The 17,759-nt window shown below is 45.6% G+C and overlaps 2 protein-coding genes across 3 annotated transcripts; both read right to left on the bottom strand.

The window, feature by feature from the left end:
* Positions 1-344: 344 nt before the first annotated feature.
* QNG1 (Q-nucleotide N-glycosylase 1) lies at positions 345-13,441 on the bottom strand. Of its 2 annotated transcripts, XM_074994172.1 has the most exons (5): positions 13,003-13,441; positions 12,134-12,480; positions 8,497-8,756; positions 4,287-4,482; positions 345-791 (listed from the first exon to the last, which is right to left on the bottom strand). In XM_074994172.1, exons 2-5 carry the CDS (start codon positions 12,468-12,470, stop codon positions 559-561), a joined length of 1,026 nt encoding a protein of 341 aa, XP_074850273.1. In that variant the 5' UTR covers positions 12,471-12,480; positions 13,003-13,441; the 3' UTR covers positions 345-558. The 2 variants fall into 2 exon arrangements, with proteins under 2 accessions (XP_074850273.1, XP_074850274.1); XM_074994173.1 differs by lacking the exon at positions 13,003-13,441 and having other exon boundaries at positions 12,294-12,428.
* Positions 13,442-13,977: 536 nt separating this feature from the next.
* LOC142013107 (uncharacterized) lies at positions 13,978-16,692 on the bottom strand. Its single transcript, XM_074994171.1, has 2 exons — positions 14,412-16,692; positions 13,978-14,296 (listed from the first exon to the last, which is right to left on the bottom strand). The coding sequence occupies exon 1, from the start codon at positions 15,794-15,796 to the stop codon at positions 14,489-14,491; it is 1,308 nt and encodes a 435-aa protein (XP_074850272.1). The 5' UTR covers positions 15,797-16,692; the 3' UTR covers positions 13,978-14,296; positions 14,412-14,488.
* Between the last annotated feature and the right edge of the window lie 1,067 nt (positions 16,693-17,759).

Below are 17,759 nucleotides of genomic sequence, written 5' to 3'. Positions count from 1 at the left end.
TCAACTGTCCTCGATATCAATTAAGACTGGTTAAGTAGTAATGCTCTAACCCTGAACCAAGGGATATTTTAGTTACGCTTAGGAAAAGCTATCTATAAGGGTGATGAATTGCTAGAATAGACTTCCAAGGTAGGCTGAAAAATCCCCATCACTGGAGCTTTTAAGGAAGAGTTAGAACAAACACCTGACAGAACTGGTCTAGGTTTACTGGTATGGCTTCAGTGCAAAGGGCTGGACCTGATGACCTCTCAAGGTCCCTTCCTGCCTTACGTGTCTATGAAAATTCAGTGATATTGTGATTCAACTTTAACAACAGTTTATATAAATCCAGGTGTCAGTTTTATTTCAAGCATAATTTTTTTATTGCATATAAAAATAGACCTTCCTAGAATGTGAACTCAATGGAGTACAATACACAACTGCAGTGACATACAAAGTATCTACTTTACAGCTGTACGTCAGAAGTCAGTAGATAAAAAAAAGCTACAGCTTAAGCAACAGGCCTGTATGGTAATTCAGTGGGATATCTACAAAATTGTGTGTTTTTATTAGGCATTGTTAGTAGTATATGCAACGCACACGATGAATTGGAATTTCTTTCATATCTTCCCTGTGATCCCGGGCATAGTCCCATAGATAATAATCAAGAAGAACTGCATTTATTTTGTCACTCATGTCTTGTCCCTTCTTCTTATAAAGTTCCAGAAGGTGATCACAAATCAATCCACAACACCAAATAGAACAACCTCGGATCTCCACTTCGTGTACATCTCCAGACTGAAACATTACTCCTACAGAAGACAGTAGAGAGCTTTCCAATTAACGTTCAGTGGAACATGAATCACAGAATGGAAAATACCTTCTCTTTTAGCTACATATAGTTAAACATACCCAGAGTTTCAGACTTGATATACTGCATTATAAATCAAGGAAACTGAGGCTGTACACTTTCTAGGGTCTTCATTTTGTTTTGTTGTTTATATTTATCAATTGCTACATTGTTCAATTCCCATCCAAAGACATGTAATTCCTAAATGTTTTAGTTATTTCCACAATACAGCAAGAGAGGGCTGCAGAGGAGAGAAGGGTTAATATACAGGCAAATCCAGACACTATGGCTCAATCCAAAAGGCTGGAATGCTGCAGGCAGTGGTGCTGCAAGCTGCATGCACTTACAAATTCCCTTCTCTCATGATCTTGCCTTTTTCTGACCTTTTGTCCTTCTGACCTTCAGCCCTTACCTTTTTCTGACAACCTCCACCCTACGTGGCAACAGAATCTCACTGTATCACCCCAACACTAGAATAAGACTCTTAAGTTCTTGTGGCCTACAACAGAATTAAAATCAGCTTTCCAAAAAGCTAGTGAACAAGTCCAAACTTGTGTCTCGAAGCATTATTTGGCGGGACTACACTACAGTTCATTCCATTAGTTTGATGTCCTTTACCTCCCCTTAGTGCCCACAACAGGGAACTATAGCTTCTAGTTTGTATTTGATGCTGCCAGATAATAGCAAAAGCTTTGTGAATGCTGAAACAAGAGTCACTGCAGGAGAGCAATGTTGGGTACATGTACAAAGTGCAATGCATTGTATTTGAATTTTGTTTGCTCTGGAAGACTTACCAAAGGGAAGAAAAACAGACAGTTGGAAGACTGGAAGCTGCTTTCTTTTATGTTAATGATTGGTATTATTGAAGAAGCAGAGAAGTGTAGATACACTCATCCCTTGCTATATGAGCACAATCAGTTCCCAACTCTGTGCTCGTAGGCAAAAACTCGTTAAGAGGGACACTAAATTACCATTAAAATACACGTAAAAGTGTCTGATTGGTTCCTAAAGCTCAGCGAAGGAGTGGCAGCATGTGGCGCTGCTTTTGAAAGGTGAGTGAACCTTGGGTTGGGAGGTTGGAAAAGGTTAAAGGCTGGCGGCAGTTAAAACCTGGTGGCCAGTTGGGTCCATGGGGTGGGTAGGGGGCTCAGGCTACTGAAGGTTGAATGTGTGTGTTCTGGCAGGGGGTGTGTGTTCAGGCTGCTGAAGGTGGACGGTCGGGCGGGGAGGGGGGTGTGTCAGGCTGCAGCAGGCTAGGACTACCAGGCTGGTAGGGAGAGGAGGTGGGGGGGGTCAGGCTGCCGCAGGGCCAGTCTGCGGGGCTAGCAGAGGTGTGGGATCAGGCTGCTGCAGGGCAGTGGAGAGCGGGGGAGTCAGGCTGCCACGGGGAGGTGGAGGTGTGTGTGGAGGGGGGTGTCAGGCTGCCACGGGGCTGGCGGCGGGGAGGGGTGTCAGGCTGCTGTAGGGGGCCGGCAGGGGGCCCGCACAGGGGTTAAGGCTGCCACAGTCAGGGCCGCGGGGCTGGCAGCAGGGGTCAAGCTGCTGCAGGGCAGGTGGGTGGGGGGCAGGCTGCCACAGGTTGGGGTTGTGGGGACGGCGGGGGGTGGTCAGGCTGCAGTGCATTGGAGCCGTGGGGCAGCGGTAAGGCTTGTATTAGCGGGCAGAGTTCACTTGTAGAGTGAACAAAGGTAAGTAAATGTGTCCCTTGTTTAAGCGAGTACTCGTTAGTAAAGTACTCGTTTAATGAGGGATGAGTGTATAATACATGATCTATTGTTTATAATGTCTTTATACTGAATTTACCCTACTGCTAGGTAAAATTGTTTCATCAGAGAGATGAACTAACAGCCAAAATTACTCAAAAGTGGTAAAGCTAAGATACAGGTTTTAATGAGAAAATTGAAACAAACAAATGACAAAATCTAGAAACAAATCCCATTTCTACTCAGGTTGAACCTCTCTAGTCTGGCACCATCAGGACCTGACCAGTGCTGAACAGTAGCATTTGTCAGACCACAGGAGGTCAACGTTGTCTAGCACATAACCAATTCTTCTAAGAGTGAACAGTGACAAGTCATTTAGGAATAATTACAGCTAAATAATAGCACAAAACATAGAGTCAGGACTGGTGGCTGGAAACAAGTTTTATGGGACCATGGGAAACTTGGCAACACCCATGAAAAGTGGTTGTCTGGCTAACCAAAATCATGCAGGACTACAGATGTTGCCAGCTGAGAATGTGCTGGACTAGAGAGGTTTAGTTTATATTAATTGTTCTGTTAACATGCACAGAAAGATGGAAACAGAAACATCAACAAATAAAAGAACACAGTATTAGAGGCTGCATTTGTTCGATATAAACGTGTTATGTACTGACCAAAACATGTCACATAAGAAGAGAGGCAACTAACAATGGACATGAAAAAAGGATTGCCATATGTAAAGGAGTCCATGTAGTCTAATGGCTACAATCATTATGCCTTTACTATGAATCCAGAGAGAATATAGTTATGAGGCCTTCAGAACTTCACTTCACATGGATATGTTTACATAGTAACAAAAGACCTTTGTATGTCTTTACTACTTTCTTTTCAAACACACAGTAGCTGTTTAGCAGTTTGAAGTAAACAAATGTTCCCATTCCCCATCTATTCCTGTTTTCAAGTTCAGGAAGAAGGTAGGTACAGCTATTAGGAACTTACCAAGGATATGTCTACATCGGTGTTCCCTCTAATTTCTTTCCATCTATGGGCAGATTTAATTCTGTTACGTGCACCAAGCCATGGGTGGATGTTCACCCCCAACAGAAACACATGCAGCCCACTGTGGGTGCTCTGCTAATCAGCTGGGAGGCCTAAGCACTCAGCTTACAGGGAGCAACGGTTTATAATACAATGAAAAACATGCACAGCTTGTTCATGCAGTGGACTTGGGCTCAGAGTTTGCAATAACGGCCTGTTTAACTACATATAGACTTTCAAACTTGGGCTGGAGCTCCAAACTGGGCTCCAACCAGAGCTTGAAGGACTACACCTGCATTGCACAGCCCCTTAAGTGGAGTGATGTGAGTCAGAGTCACCTGATACAGGCCAGCTCCAGTTAGAAAACTGCCAAGCAGACAAACTGGCAGTGATAACCTTACTGAAAATGGTACCAATCAGCTCAGTGTTCTACTGCTTTACATCCTTTCTAATCCCGTCTTAGTAGGGTTTAATCCAAATAAATTTAGTTTAATATTTATATAAAATGAGAAGAATGATGGGATTCCTCTCATCCCAGATCTTTAGAGCACATACTCCTACCCTTTTGCCATCACTGGATCATAGCTCTGCATACGAGAAGGAAAAACTCCTCTCATGCCTCTTTCACGGAAGCAAATCATCTCTACACTACAAAATTAATATTCATGACTGACAGACAACACAAAACACACGATGGAAAAAAAAGAACTGCAAACCTTCCTGGAGTTTCCTCGTCAGTTCATCAGAATATCTCATTGCTCCCAGGTGAACAAGGACTTGAGGAATCCGATAGTCAGCAAATATAGTCAGACTAGAAATGTCACTGAAGCAGCCGTCTCCTTTCCCTTCCAATACGCTCCAGGTATCAGCCACTAGTATTTGTGCCCGTTTATAAAAAGACACCTTTTTACCCTGACAGATAAGAACACAGTTGTTTAGGCACCTGAGAGATAAGTAGTCAGAAACTGTATTGTTAAAGGAAACAGCCATTATTATACTTACTAAATTAAGTTAAACAGAATACAGTACCCTATTATATAGTCAAATAAAAACATGATAGAACCAATTGCAAATCTTAAATGCAAAAAAACCCTTAGGAAACAAATAAATATAATAAATAATAATAAGAAATACACCAGAACTAAAGGAAGTCAAACTGATACTGTGATATGAGGTTACTGAACAACATTGGTTTATTGTCCATGAGTTATACACTTGGAGTCCAGTTACTACAAAGTTTCCTTCACGGGCATAGAGTTCACCCAAGACGTTTTTTGGAGGAAAGAAACATAGGGGGCACCTTCCTGGATCAGACCATTTGTACTGTACATTGAGTTTGTTTGCTTCGAAAGAACACTCTGTGTAGACGCTCCATTGGATCTTTTGAAAGAGCCCCCTTCTTTCGAAAAACCTTTCAAAAGAACTTGCTAGTGTAGACGCAGCCAAAGGGAGGCCTGGGCACTATAATGCCAAAGCTAGTTGCTACTAACCAACAGTCTAATGAGCATGAAAGGTAGGACAATGCTGCTAATGCCAAATCAGAGAAAAGGTGAATTGTTAGGGAGTGGGGATTTTACAGTTCAGGGATATGTATATGTATCATTTACAGATCACTCCTTTGAAAGGATTTCATGGTTTTACTGGCAGGTATGAAACTCCAGCAGTGTGAATCTCAAAAACCTCAGATACAAAAAATGTCTCCAGCCTCCAGTTCAGCAAAGCGCTTAAGCGGTTGTTTACCTGTGGCCTATAACAACAACTGGTATTTTATTTTTTGTGGGTTTTTTGGCAGGGGGGTTGTGGTGAAGAGCAGGCTATTACTATGGGGACAAATAAAAAGACAATTTTTGGGCTCATTGTAGCCTTTAAGAATGTAAGGACAATAGGGAATCTGTGATTCACTTATTTCTGTAATTTTAGCAGCAGTTTGTCTTGTGTGTAGTACATTTTGCAAAAGTTTATGCCCACCGAACTGGGGACAAATTATCTTAGTTTTAAAAATTTTCCAAAAGAGGCAGATAATGGCTGAGAAGAACTGCAGCTTATTTTGATTATATTTTTTAATACAACTGTGTAACACTAATGCACAATACATGTTTATTCCTGAGTGTTATTAGGGAAATTTGATTTATTTTAAGACTCCACCCTGACCTCACTTCATGATCCTGTGATAGTTATGGTCCTACCTAGTGACAGCTCAGTCTTTTGCCTAGCACCAGTGTGACTCAGCTGCTAGCACTGATTTTGTTACAACCAGGGTATACATTTGGGAAGCACTGTTTCATACACCTCCAACACACAGAGCTGCCGGGCAAAAAACAGAAAGACAGGCTACACATTTGTGCAATAAACTCTTTGATCATGTAGATGTTTATGGTGCAGCGTCAGCATTTGTGACTGATTTTTGTTCTGAAGTTTGGATGTGTCTACACAGCAAAGTTATTTCAAAATAGCAGCCGTTATTTCAAAATAACTTTGCTAGAGCCTACACAACACAACTGCTATTTCAAAGTAATTTCAAAGTAGTGGTTGGCTTATTTCAAAATTGGTAAACTTCATTGTATGAGGAATAGTGCTTATTTTGAAAGAGCTATTTTGAAATAGATGCTGTTAGGACAGGGAATAGAGCCTATTTCAAAATAAGCCATACCGGCCATGGCTAAATTACCCCTTGCTTTCAAAAGGGGCATGTCAATTACTCCCATTTGAAAATGCAACAGAGGCACTGATACGAATATTCAGCACCTCATTTGCATAATGACAGCCCGCCAGCCCCTCAAAATGTGCTGATTTTCAACTAAAAAAAGCCACTAGCCAGGGTTCCTTTGAAAGGGTGCCCTGATTTCAAAAGCACCCTTCTTCCCCCCCAAAATTGGAAAGATATCAGATTTGCTTTTCACTACATGCTGTTTGCTTTTTAACAGAGAGAAACGTCAAGCACTAGTTTCACATGAAAAAGTTTGGTTTACAAAAGCAGAAGAATTGTTACCACTGAAATTCAAACAAAGGCTATGGTTACACTACAGCTATCTGTTGAAAGAAGTCACTGTCAGGAGAGTTTTCCCAACAAACTTTCTGTTGACAGGTTGCCTGCATAGTAAAACCTCAATTTAACAGACTAAGGGGAAAGGGGTGTCCATTAGGTCTGAGGGCTCGCTGTACTTTGTTCTGCAGGAAATTTCTACTTGTTAAGATTAGTTTCTCTTTCCTTCAGGGCAGCTTGCCACCTCCCCCAGCCCCGACTCCGCCCCCTCCAAAGAAGAAGCCAGGGACCCATCAGCCCACCGCTGCTGGAGGAGCTGGAGATCGCCGCTGCAGCTGCAGCCAGCTCACCACGGCTGGGCTCCACTATGCAGCGCTGCTGGAGCCAGACCAGCATCTTGCGGCTGGAGCGGCCCCATGCCACATGGCTGGAGCTGCCACCACATGCTCCTCTCACCTGGGTGAGGGGCATACATGAGTGCCATCTGCCCATGTACACACCCCATCCCTGATGGTAGGAGCATGTGGCAGCTCCAGCGGCCTGGGTAAGTCCCTTACATTTTACGATTTAGAATTTTACAGGCCCCATTAAGCGGGCTTTGGGAACAACAGGGGTCTGGAGGATGTCCATTGGTCCCAAAAGCTGCGTCTACACGTGCACGCTACTTCGAAGTAGTGGCAGTAACTTCGAAATAGCGCCCGTCACGTCTACACGTGTTGGGCGCTATTTCGAAGTTGAAATCGACGTTAGGCGGCGAGACGTCGAAGTCGCTAACCCCATGAGCGGATGGGAATAGCGCCCTACTTCGACGTTCAACATCGAAGTAGGGACGTGTAGACGATCCGCGTCCCGCAACATCGAAATAGCGGGGTCCTCCATGGCGGCCATCAGCTGGGGGGTTGAGAGATACTCTCTCTCCAGCCCTTGCGGGGCTCTGTGGTCACCGTGGGCAGCAGCCCTTAGCCCAGGGCTTCTGGCTGCTGCTGCTGCAGCTGGGGGTCTGTGCTGCATATACAGGGTCTGCAACTAGTTGTTGGCTCTGTGTATCTTGCACTGTTTAATGAAAGTGTGTCTGGGAGGGGCCCTTTAAGGGAGCGACTTGCTGTTGAGTCCGCCCCGTGACCCTGTCTGCAGCTGCGCCTGGCTCCCTTATTTCGATGTGTGCTACTTTGGCGTGTAGACGTTCCCTCGCTGTGCCTATTTCGATGTTGGGCTGAGCAACGTCGAAGTTGAACATCGACGTTGCCAGCCCTGGAGGACGTGTAGACGTTATTCATCGAAATAGACTATTTCGATGTCGCAACATCGAAATAAGCTATTTCGAAGTTGGGTGCACGTGTAGACGTAGCCAAAGTCTGTTAAATCAGGGCCCATAAAAATCAAGGGTTTACTGTACACTCAAAAGCAAATCGGGAAAGCGCTCCACTCTGTCGACAGAGCAGCCACACTACCTGAGTGCTCTCTCAACAAAACAGGCACCCACAAACACAGCAGACAGGCCGCCCATAGTTGTGGATGCCCTGTCTGTCAGGAGAAGCCCCATGGGGATGTTTACACAGCTGTTTTGTCAACAGAAATCTGTCAACAGCAGTGTTCTGCCTCCAAGTTTTGAGGCTGAACACTGCTGGTGAAAGTGCTGGGTTTTGTCGACACACTGTCAACAAAACCCATTTTGCGTATAAACACTCCACAAGTTTGGTCGACAAAACTCTCCAGTGTAACCGTAGCCAAAAAGTTTTCACAGCATTATTTCAGGTCATCTTTGACTTCATGGAAGCACGTTTTCACGAGACCCCAATTCTTGGCAAAATGTGATCTACTGTCATTTAAAAAAAAAAAAAAAAAAAAAAGCGTTTTCACAGACAGCCTAACAGTAGTTCTGGGATACACTCAATAATAAGTAAGCGTTTGAAATTCAAAATTCCCCAGCAGAACTAACTTGCCTTAAATGTAGCCTCATCTCTGTAAGAAGGAAAATTCTCCACTACTGTACGTAATAGTTTCTGAGCACTTTTCTCACTCATTTTAACACAGGTGACGAACGAGCCTCCAAACTTCTCAAGCAAAACTGTCCCAGTTTCATTCAGAATACGATGCCGCTCTTCAATCAAAGGCATGGGAACATTCGTGTCAGAGCGAAATACATGTCTAACCTGGTCAAGTGTCATAGTGGCATAATATGCAGCACTGGTAATAGGTATTCCTTCAAAAAAGTAAAAATAAATCCTTTCACCACTTCACATCAAACAGACATTTGCAAAATAACTTACTTAGGCTTGGATCAGTCATATTACATATGTATACTAGAAAGTTATGTTCAGAAATTAAGATTAATTGTTTAGTCAACTGTTAAATTTGGTTTTAAATGGAGACAATGATTTATAAGTCTGTAGACTCCTATAGATAACCGCTCCCAATACCTGGTCACCCCTGTACCTTTCTTTTCTCTCCTGTATTTTCCCCTTTTCTACTAGTTTTCAATGCCTGACTTGATATTTAAATAATATCCCACACAAATATAATCTAATTCTTATTCCTGTTTTTACTATAATTCCCAGTGATTGTGAATCCACATAAGAATATAAGAACGGCCATACTGGGTCAGACCAAAGGTCCATCCAGCCCAGGATCCTGTCTGCCGACAGTGGCCAGTGCCAGATGACCCAGAGGAGGTGAACCGAAGAATGATCAAGCAATTTGTCTCCTGCCATCTGTCTCCAGCCTTTGACTAAAGGCTAGGAGCACCATACTTTGGACCTAACCTCCAAAAATTTATCAAGCTCTTTTTTAAATTCTGTTAGAGTGCTGGCCTTCACAGCCTCCTCCGGCAAGGAGTTCCACAGGTTGACTGTGCGCTGTGTGAAGAAAAATTTTCTTTTATTAGTTTTGAACCTACTACCCATTAATTTCATTTGGGGTTTTCTAGTTCATATATAATGGGAACAAGTAAATAACTTTCCAATATTCACTTTCTCCACACCATTCATGATTTTATATAGCTCTGTCATGTCACCCCTCAATCTCCTCTTTTCTAGACTGAACAGTCCCAGTCTCTCTAGCCTCTCCTCATATGGGACCCTTTCCAAACCCTTAATCATTTTAGTTGCCCTTTTCTGAACTTTTTCTAATGCCAGTATATCTTTTTTGAGGTGAGGAGACCACATCTGCACGAAGTACTCAAGATGTGGGTGTGCCATAGTTTTATATAGGGGAAGTATGATATTCTTCGTCTTATTCTCTATCCCTTTTTTAATAATTCTTAACATCCTATTTGCTTTACTGGACTGAAGCTGCACACTGCGTGGATGTTTTCAGAGAACTATCCACTATAATTCCAAGATCCCTTTCCTGATCTGTTGTATCTAAATTTGCCCCCATCACATTGTATGTATAATTGGGGTTATTTTTCCCAATGTGCATTACCTTACACTTACCCACATTAAATTTCATTTGCCATTTTGCTGCCCACTCACTCAGCTTGCTGAGATCTTTTTGAAGTTCTTCACAATCTACTTTGGTTTTGACTACCCTGAACAGCTTGGTATCATCTGCAAACTTTGCCACCTCACTGCTTACCCCTTTCTCTAGATCATTCACGAACAAGTTGAACAGGACTGGTCCCAGGACTGACCCTTGGGGAACACCACTAGTTACCCCCCTCCATTGTGAAAATTTACCATTTATTCCAACCCTTTGTTTCCTGTCTTTTAACCAGTTTCCAATCCATGAAAGGATCTTTGCTCCTATCCCATGACCACCTAATTTACATAAGAGCCTTTGGTGAGGGACCTTGGTCAAAGGCTTTCTGGAAATCTAAGTATATTATGTCCATTGGATCCCCCCTGTCTGCATGTTTGTTAACCCCTTCAAAGAACTCTAATAGAGTAGTAAGACAGGACTTCCCTCTACAGAAACCATGCTGACTTTTGCCCAACAAATCATGTTCTTCTATGTGTCTGACAATTTTATTCTTTACTATTGTTTCTACTGATTTGCCTGGTACTGATGTTAGACTTACCGGTCTGTAATTGCCAGGGTCTCCTCAAGAGCCCTTTTTAAATATTGGCGTTATATTAGCTGTCTTCCACTCATTGGGTACCGAAGCTGATTTAAAAGATAGGTTACAAACCACCATTAATAGCTCTGCAATTTCACATCTGAGTTCTTTCAGAACTCTTGGGTGAATGCCATCTGGTCCTGGAGACTTGTTACTGTTTAGCCTATCAATTAGTTCCAAAACCTCTTCTACTGACACTTCAATCTGGGACAGTTCCTCAGATATGTCACCTACAAAGGACGGCTCAGATTTGGGAACCTCTGTAATATCCTCAGCCATGAAGACTGAAGCAAAGAAATCATTAGTTTCTCTGCAATGGCATTATCTTCCTTGATTGCTCCTTTTATATCTCTATTGTCCAGGGGTCCCACTGCTTTTTTAGTGGGCTTCCTGCTTCTAATGTACTTAAAAAACATTTTACTATTGTTTTTTGAATTTATGGCTAACCATTCCTCAAAATCTCTTTTGGCTTTTCTTATTACATTTTTACACTTAATTTGGCAGTGTTTATGTTCCTTTCTATTTTCCTCACTAGGATTTGACTTCCACTTTTTAAAGGATGCCTTTTTATCTCTCACTGCCTGTTTTACACGGTTGTTAAGCCACGGTGGCTCTTTTTTAGGTCTCTTACTGTGTTTTTTAATTTGGGGTATACATTTAAGTTGCACCTCTAATATGGTGTCCTTGAAAAGTTTCCACGCAGCCTGTAGGGATTTTACTTTAGTTACTCTACCTTTTAATTTCTGTTTAACTAACCTCCTCATTTTTGTATAATTCCCCTTTTTGAAATTAAATGCCAGAGTGTTGGACTGCTGCGGTGATCTTCCCAACACAGAAATATTAAACGTTATTATATTATGGTCACTATTTCCATAAAATATCCTTACAGCTTTCCCCTTTTTACATGCCCTAATTGTGATTTCTTCCTAATGGCACTTAACTACGTCCACATTGAGAATTTCTGGCAAAACCTTCATCACTGGTGTAGCACTCCTTCAGTGACAGCAACTGTGGAAGCAGGAGTCTACACCATATCCTGTGTTTTCTAGACCTTCTGGAGCTACACTGGTGTTTGATAATCAAGAGAGAATTCTTCAGAGTCTCAGCATAGACAACATTTGTTAATCACAAAAATATAAAATTAATTTTAAAAAATATGTACACGAAAAACAGGCCTCATGTATGCACATAACTATGTAGCTGTCAAAACCATAGTTAACAAGAAAAAATATAATCCAAGAGACATTGCTTTACGCATACACAATTAAGTAGCTTATTTTCTGTCAGAGCCCTTCTAGTATATCATCTGTAAAACTTAATGGGACTATTCATGCATACAGAACTGCTCACCCTGTAAATGCAGGATTGAGGAGTGAATTTGAAAATGATTTTTGAGACAGTCTTGACTGTCCTCCTTTCCTTATCATTATGTGACTGGCATGTAAATTTTTAAATTTAACAAACAACTCAGACATATAGGTACCATGCTCTTCCACCAAAATTCAGAGAAATGACACACTAACCATCATCAAGTGCTCTGTTGATTGCAGCACAAAGAGACCAGTAACCGCTGTACATCTTGTCTCTGTACTTCACCAGACACTTATGGTCTTCATGTTCCGACCAAAAGGAAAAATTAAGGGTGTCTACAAGAAACACCCAATTCACTGCATCATCACTTACTGCTTGAGGGTTCAGCTCATGCAGAGATTTCCATGCAGCCACACTGAACTCTTTTGTTGAGACTTTATCAAACAGAGTTTCTGCAACTTTCCGGACTTGCACTTCTTCCACAAACACATCACAGCTGTTCTCAGCTATGAACTGGGCAGAGGCTTTGGGGGACAAGATCGCTTGCATGGCTCTCCGTCTGGTGAGGGGGAAAACAGAAGCATCTACAGATATTGCCAGCAGTACTGTGTAAGTACACTAGACATTAAGGACAACTGTAGATGTGCAATACTGGCTACGGCAAATGCATAACTAGAATTGACTTGTGGACTTCCCTGGCTGTCTTCAATAAGTGAGGTGGATGGGAGAACTTCTCCTGTCGACCACCCACAGGTGTTGACTGTGGAGCCCAGAGAGTTCGATCTCACGTCCCTGCTAGGTGCGTGTAAGCAAACCCTGGAGGACGGACCCTGACCAGGTCGATCTGAGGCCTAGGGAAGTATTACCCTAACAGACCGAGCGGAGCGGCCAGGCCCAATGCGAAGAGGGCCACCCTCAGCCCGTGGCAGTCCGCAGCGCTGCTAGCCCCGCCCGGACACATGCCTTGTCTAGGCCTCCACAGCGCCTCTCCGCGCCCGGAAAAGGAGGAAGAAGGTCCCGGACCGCCACCCTGGACGGGCGCTGCTCCCACGGGAACGAGCGTCCCCAGGACCCCACTTACCTGGGCACGCGCGCGGGCTCGTCGCGAAGAGGCGGGCGGCGCTCTGCCAGCGCCCGAGCCGGAGCAGTTCCGGCTGCAGCCGCTGGTCCCTCCCTTCTCTCCGCCAGGCGTCATCCCGGCCGCCGCCAATGAGAACCTGACCGGTTTGCGCAACGGCGGCGTTCCTCGGCGACGCAGGCGTAGAAATGCCGCGTGACCCTGCGGGGGTGCGGTAGGCTCGAGGTCCTGCTGCCGAGTGAAGGCTCAGGCACGGCGCGCTTCTAACTCCGCCTGACGGAGTCTTTCTGGAGCGCCTGCCAAACGCCTCGTGACACCAGGTGCAGTGCGGAGAGGCCAACGGCGGATGTCGTGGCAAGGGCGGGTTTGGGACCGGTAGGAGCGAATGCAGAGAGGGCAGGAAAAGGCGTTTCTGCTTGACTTAGTCTCGCAGTACTCAGTGGCTCGCAGAAAGAGTTAAAAAGAGAAAGGGCCAGGCTCGATTTGAAAGTGTCCCACAGCTGTGGCAGGCTTGAGGAACGGGAACAGCGAATCACTGCACGTTCCAAAGTGGAAGACGTTTGTTAGCCTCTGCTGGGCGTACACTCTGCTGTAGATCTCAAAGCCTTTTAAATGACCTATGGTCTGAAGAAGTGAGTCTGTCCCACGAAAGCTCACCTAATAAACCATTTTGCTAGTCTTTAAAGTGCTACTTGACTGCTTTTTGTTTTGATAGTGTAGAGACTAGCACGGCTTCCTCTTTGTTACTCTTCTGACAAGAGTTACATGACCCTGCTAGGAAAGAGCCCAAGTCTCCCTACAAGGTCGGCTGACAGCAATTTCAAACAGGGACAGAATGGTCAAATCCCCACGCCCACCCGACCACCTCATAGGTGGGCTGTTATGTATGCACTGCTACTCTCACTTTATATCCACGGGAGCAATACATTGTGTTATACACATCAAAGTATGTGTAGATTTGCACCACCAGTAAAACAAACCAAAAAACTATTTTTTTAAGTAAATGACCATACTAATGACTCTAGCCAGGAAAGGTGAGACATTCCAGAACTACTCAAAGAATTTAAGTGTAAGAAAAGAGAAGTTACTCACCTGTAGTAACAATGGTTCTTCGAGATGTGTCCCAGTGGGTGCGCCACAATAGGTGTCGGGCTCGCCCGGCGCCGCAGATCGGATTTCTTCTAGCAGTTTCTATTGGATCATGCATGTGCCGATGCGTGCCGCTCCCTTGCGCGCCCCCCAGCCATGTGCGCGATCCGTTCCCCGCCAGTTCCTTGACCAACCACCTCGGATGCTCCTGAAAAACATCAGAGAGAGATTTTGAAGCGGGGAGGATAGGCGGGTGGTGGAGCACCCACGGGGACACATCTCGAAGAACCATCGTTACTACAGGTGAGTAACTTCTCTTTCACCTTCGAGTGGTCCCCGTGGGTGCTCCACAATAGGTGACTACCCAGCAGTAACCCAAGTAAGGAGGTGGGTAATCGATTCATGTGCAGCTTGCGCTCGAGAGGACTGCTGTCGACAGACGGGTATCCTCCTCGAATACCCGATGTAGGGCATAATGCTTGGCGAAGGTGTCGTAGGATGACCAGGTCGCCGCTCTACGTATGTCTTTTAACGCGATGCCCTTGAAGAAGGCTGTTGACGCCGCCACCGCCCTGGTGGAGTGAGCCCTAGGTGGGGCCAGCAAAGCGGTCTTTCGAAGCTTGTAGCACATTTTTATACAGGACACGATCTGCTTTGAAATTCTCTGTGAAGAGAGGCCTTCCCCTTTTGACCTGGGAGCGAGAGACACTAGAAGCCTGTCCGTTTTCAGGAAGGACTTAGTTCTGTCTATGTAGAAGGCCAACGCCCTTCTCACGTCTAGGAGATGTAGGTGCGCCTCCTTGCTGGATCTGTGAGGCTTCGGGTAAAATGAGGGTAAAACTATTGGTTCGTTAAGATGGAACTCCGAAGAAACTTTTGGAACGAAGGCTGGGTGTAACCGTAAGGTTACCACCCCCTTTGAGAATACTGTGCAGGGTGGCGTTGCCATCACTGCTGCGAGCTCGCTCACCCTGTGGGCTGACGTAATCGCAAGGAGGAAGGCTGTTTTCATCGTAAGGAGTCGGAGGGATACCGTGGCTAATGGTTCAAAGGGTGGTCCCGATAGCGTGCTGAGCACCAAGTCCAAACTCCACGACAGTGGAAGCGGTTTTCGAGGAGGGTACAGGTTTACCAGCCCCTTCAAGAACCTTGTGATGATAGGGTGGGTGAATACAGTGGGCCCTTCCTCTGTATACCGAAAAGCTGATATAGCAGCGAGGTGGACCTTTAGCGAGGATAGAGAAAGCCTGTCTCGTTTGAGGTCCAATAGGTATTCTAGTATTACAGTTATAGGAACGTCAAGGGGAGCTAACTGCTTGGCGGAAGACCAGGCTGTAAATCGAGTCCATTTCTGTTCATAAGTATTCCTGGTGGAGGTCCTTCGGCTACACTCCAGGACTTGTTGTACTCCCTCTGTACACGTGCTCTCTAAGGTGCTGAGCCATGGCTTAACCATGCTTGTAGACGCAGACCCTGAGGGTGCGGGTGCACTATGGACCCGAGCCTGCATGAGTAAGTCCAGCGCCACTGGTAGGGGAAGTGGTGGGCGATCCGACATGCGCAGAAGCAAGGGAAACCATTGTTGCCGGTCCCAAGTTGGGACTATGAGTATCATGCGAGCTCTCTCCCTTCTGGCTTTCTGCAGAACCTTGTGGATAAGCGTTGTGGGGGGAAACGCGTAGAGTAGAGGGCCCTTCCATGAAATCATGAATGCGTCCCCCAGGGACCCCCACCCTATTCCTGCCCTTCTTGTACTGGGTGGCAAACAAATCAACTTGGGGAATCCCCCATGTACGAAATATGCACTGTAGCAGGTCAGAGCGGATCTGCCATTCGTGCGTGAGTGCGAAGCGCCTGCTCAGCTGATCTGCCTTCACATTGTGAGCGCCCGGCAAGTACGAGGCTTTCAACGTTATGTTGTTGGCGATGCACCAGTTCCACAATCGGACTGCTTCTGCACATAGCGCACGGGATCGTGCCCCTCCTTGTCGATTGATGTAGAACATAGTGGAGGTATTGTCGGTATTGATCCCAACTACTTTGCCATGCAGGTAATCTCGAAAATGTCTGCACGCGTTGAACACTGCTCTGAGCTCCAGTATGTTTATGTGCAGTGTCTGTTCCGCAGGGGACCATAGCCCTTGCATCACCTTGCTGCCAGTGTGCGCTCCCCATCCTATGTGGGAGGCGTCGGTAGTAAGAAAAATAGAAATTTGTGGTTGGTGAAAAGGAACCCCCACTAGCAGATTCTTGGGATTTTCCCATCACGCTAGGGATCTGCGCACCTCTGTCATGGGCGACACTACCTTGTGGACAGTATGGGATGCCGGTTTGTAAACACTCGCCAGCCAATGCTGCAGGCTTCGCATGTGTAACCTGGCATTCTGTACCACAAACGTCACTGCCGCCATGTGGCCCAACAGCTGTAGGCACGTTAGGACCGGCACCGTGGGGCTGTACGTCATGACTTGCACCAGTGAGCTGATGGCGTGGAAGTGGGTGTCGGGCAGGTATACTCTTGCTGTGATAGAGTTTATGCATGCCCCTATGAACTCTATATCTTGTGTGGGTTTGGTCTTTGACTTTGCGAGGTTGATAACTAGGCCCAGCGAAGTAAACGTGTCTGCGGTGATGCGTATCATGCGTAAGACCTCTGCCTTTGAGGCCCCTTTCAGCAGGCAGTCGTCCAGGTATGGGAAAATAAACACCCCCTGTCTGTGCAGGTAGGCTGATACCACTGCCAGGGTTTTGGTAAAAACTCTGGGAGCCGAGGATAGGCCGAATGGAAGAACCCTGTACTGGAACTGTTCCCTGCCGATCGTGAAGCGTAGGAAGCGTCTGTGTGCTGGGTGGATTGTTATATGAAAGTAAGCATCTTGTAAGTCGAGGGCTGCAAACCAGTCTCCATCGTCCAGTGCCGTTAAGTATGGAGGCAACTGTGATCATCCGAAAGCGTTGCTTGTGCAAGTAATGGTTGAGGCCCCGTAGATCCAAGATCGGCCTCCAGCCTCCTGTTTTCTTTTCTGTTAGGAAGTAGCGTGAATAAAAACCTTTCCCCTGGAATTGCTCCGGCACTCTTTCCACCACCTCTATGAACACAAGGTGATCCACCTCCTGCTTGAGCCTCGCCTCGTGGGCAGCGTCTCTGAGATGAGGCCTGGTGGGAGGCTTTGTCGGTGGAAGTGACTGGAAGGGGATCGTGTAACCCGTGGCTATAATCTCTAGCACCCATCTGTCCGTGGTGATCTTTTGCCATTGGGAGTGGAACGGTTTGAGGCGATGATGGAACATGAGATGAGAGTGGCATTGAGGGATGGTGTTGATAGTGCAGCTCCCGACATACCCGTCAAACTTGTTGTCTTTGGGCCTGCCCCGAGGGTGTACGGCTTTGTTGAGAACGTCGCCTGGGAGTTCTGTACTGCTGCTGCTGTTGATGGCACCCTTGGTCGTAGCCTCGCTGATATTGAGCACGCTGTGGTTGGTAAGCATAGCGTCTTTGCTGAGGATAAAATTTCTTCTTGTATGGGGGAGTGTAAATGCCCAAGGTTCTAAGTGTGGCCCTCGAGTCCTTGCTGGAGTGGAGGACTGAGTCGGTTGAGTCCACAAACAGCTTTTGTTTATCAAAGGGAAGATCCACGATCTTCGCCTGCAGATCCCTGGGGATACCAGAC

Source organism: Carettochelys insculpta, chromosome 5 (assembly GCF_033958435.1).
Source record: "Carettochelys insculpta isolate YL-2023 chromosome 5, ASM3395843v1, whole genome shotgun sequence".
NCBI lineage: Eukaryota > Metazoa > Chordata > Testudines > Carettochelyidae > Carettochelys > Carettochelys insculpta.
This window is presented reverse-complemented; position numbering and strand designations above follow the sequence as displayed.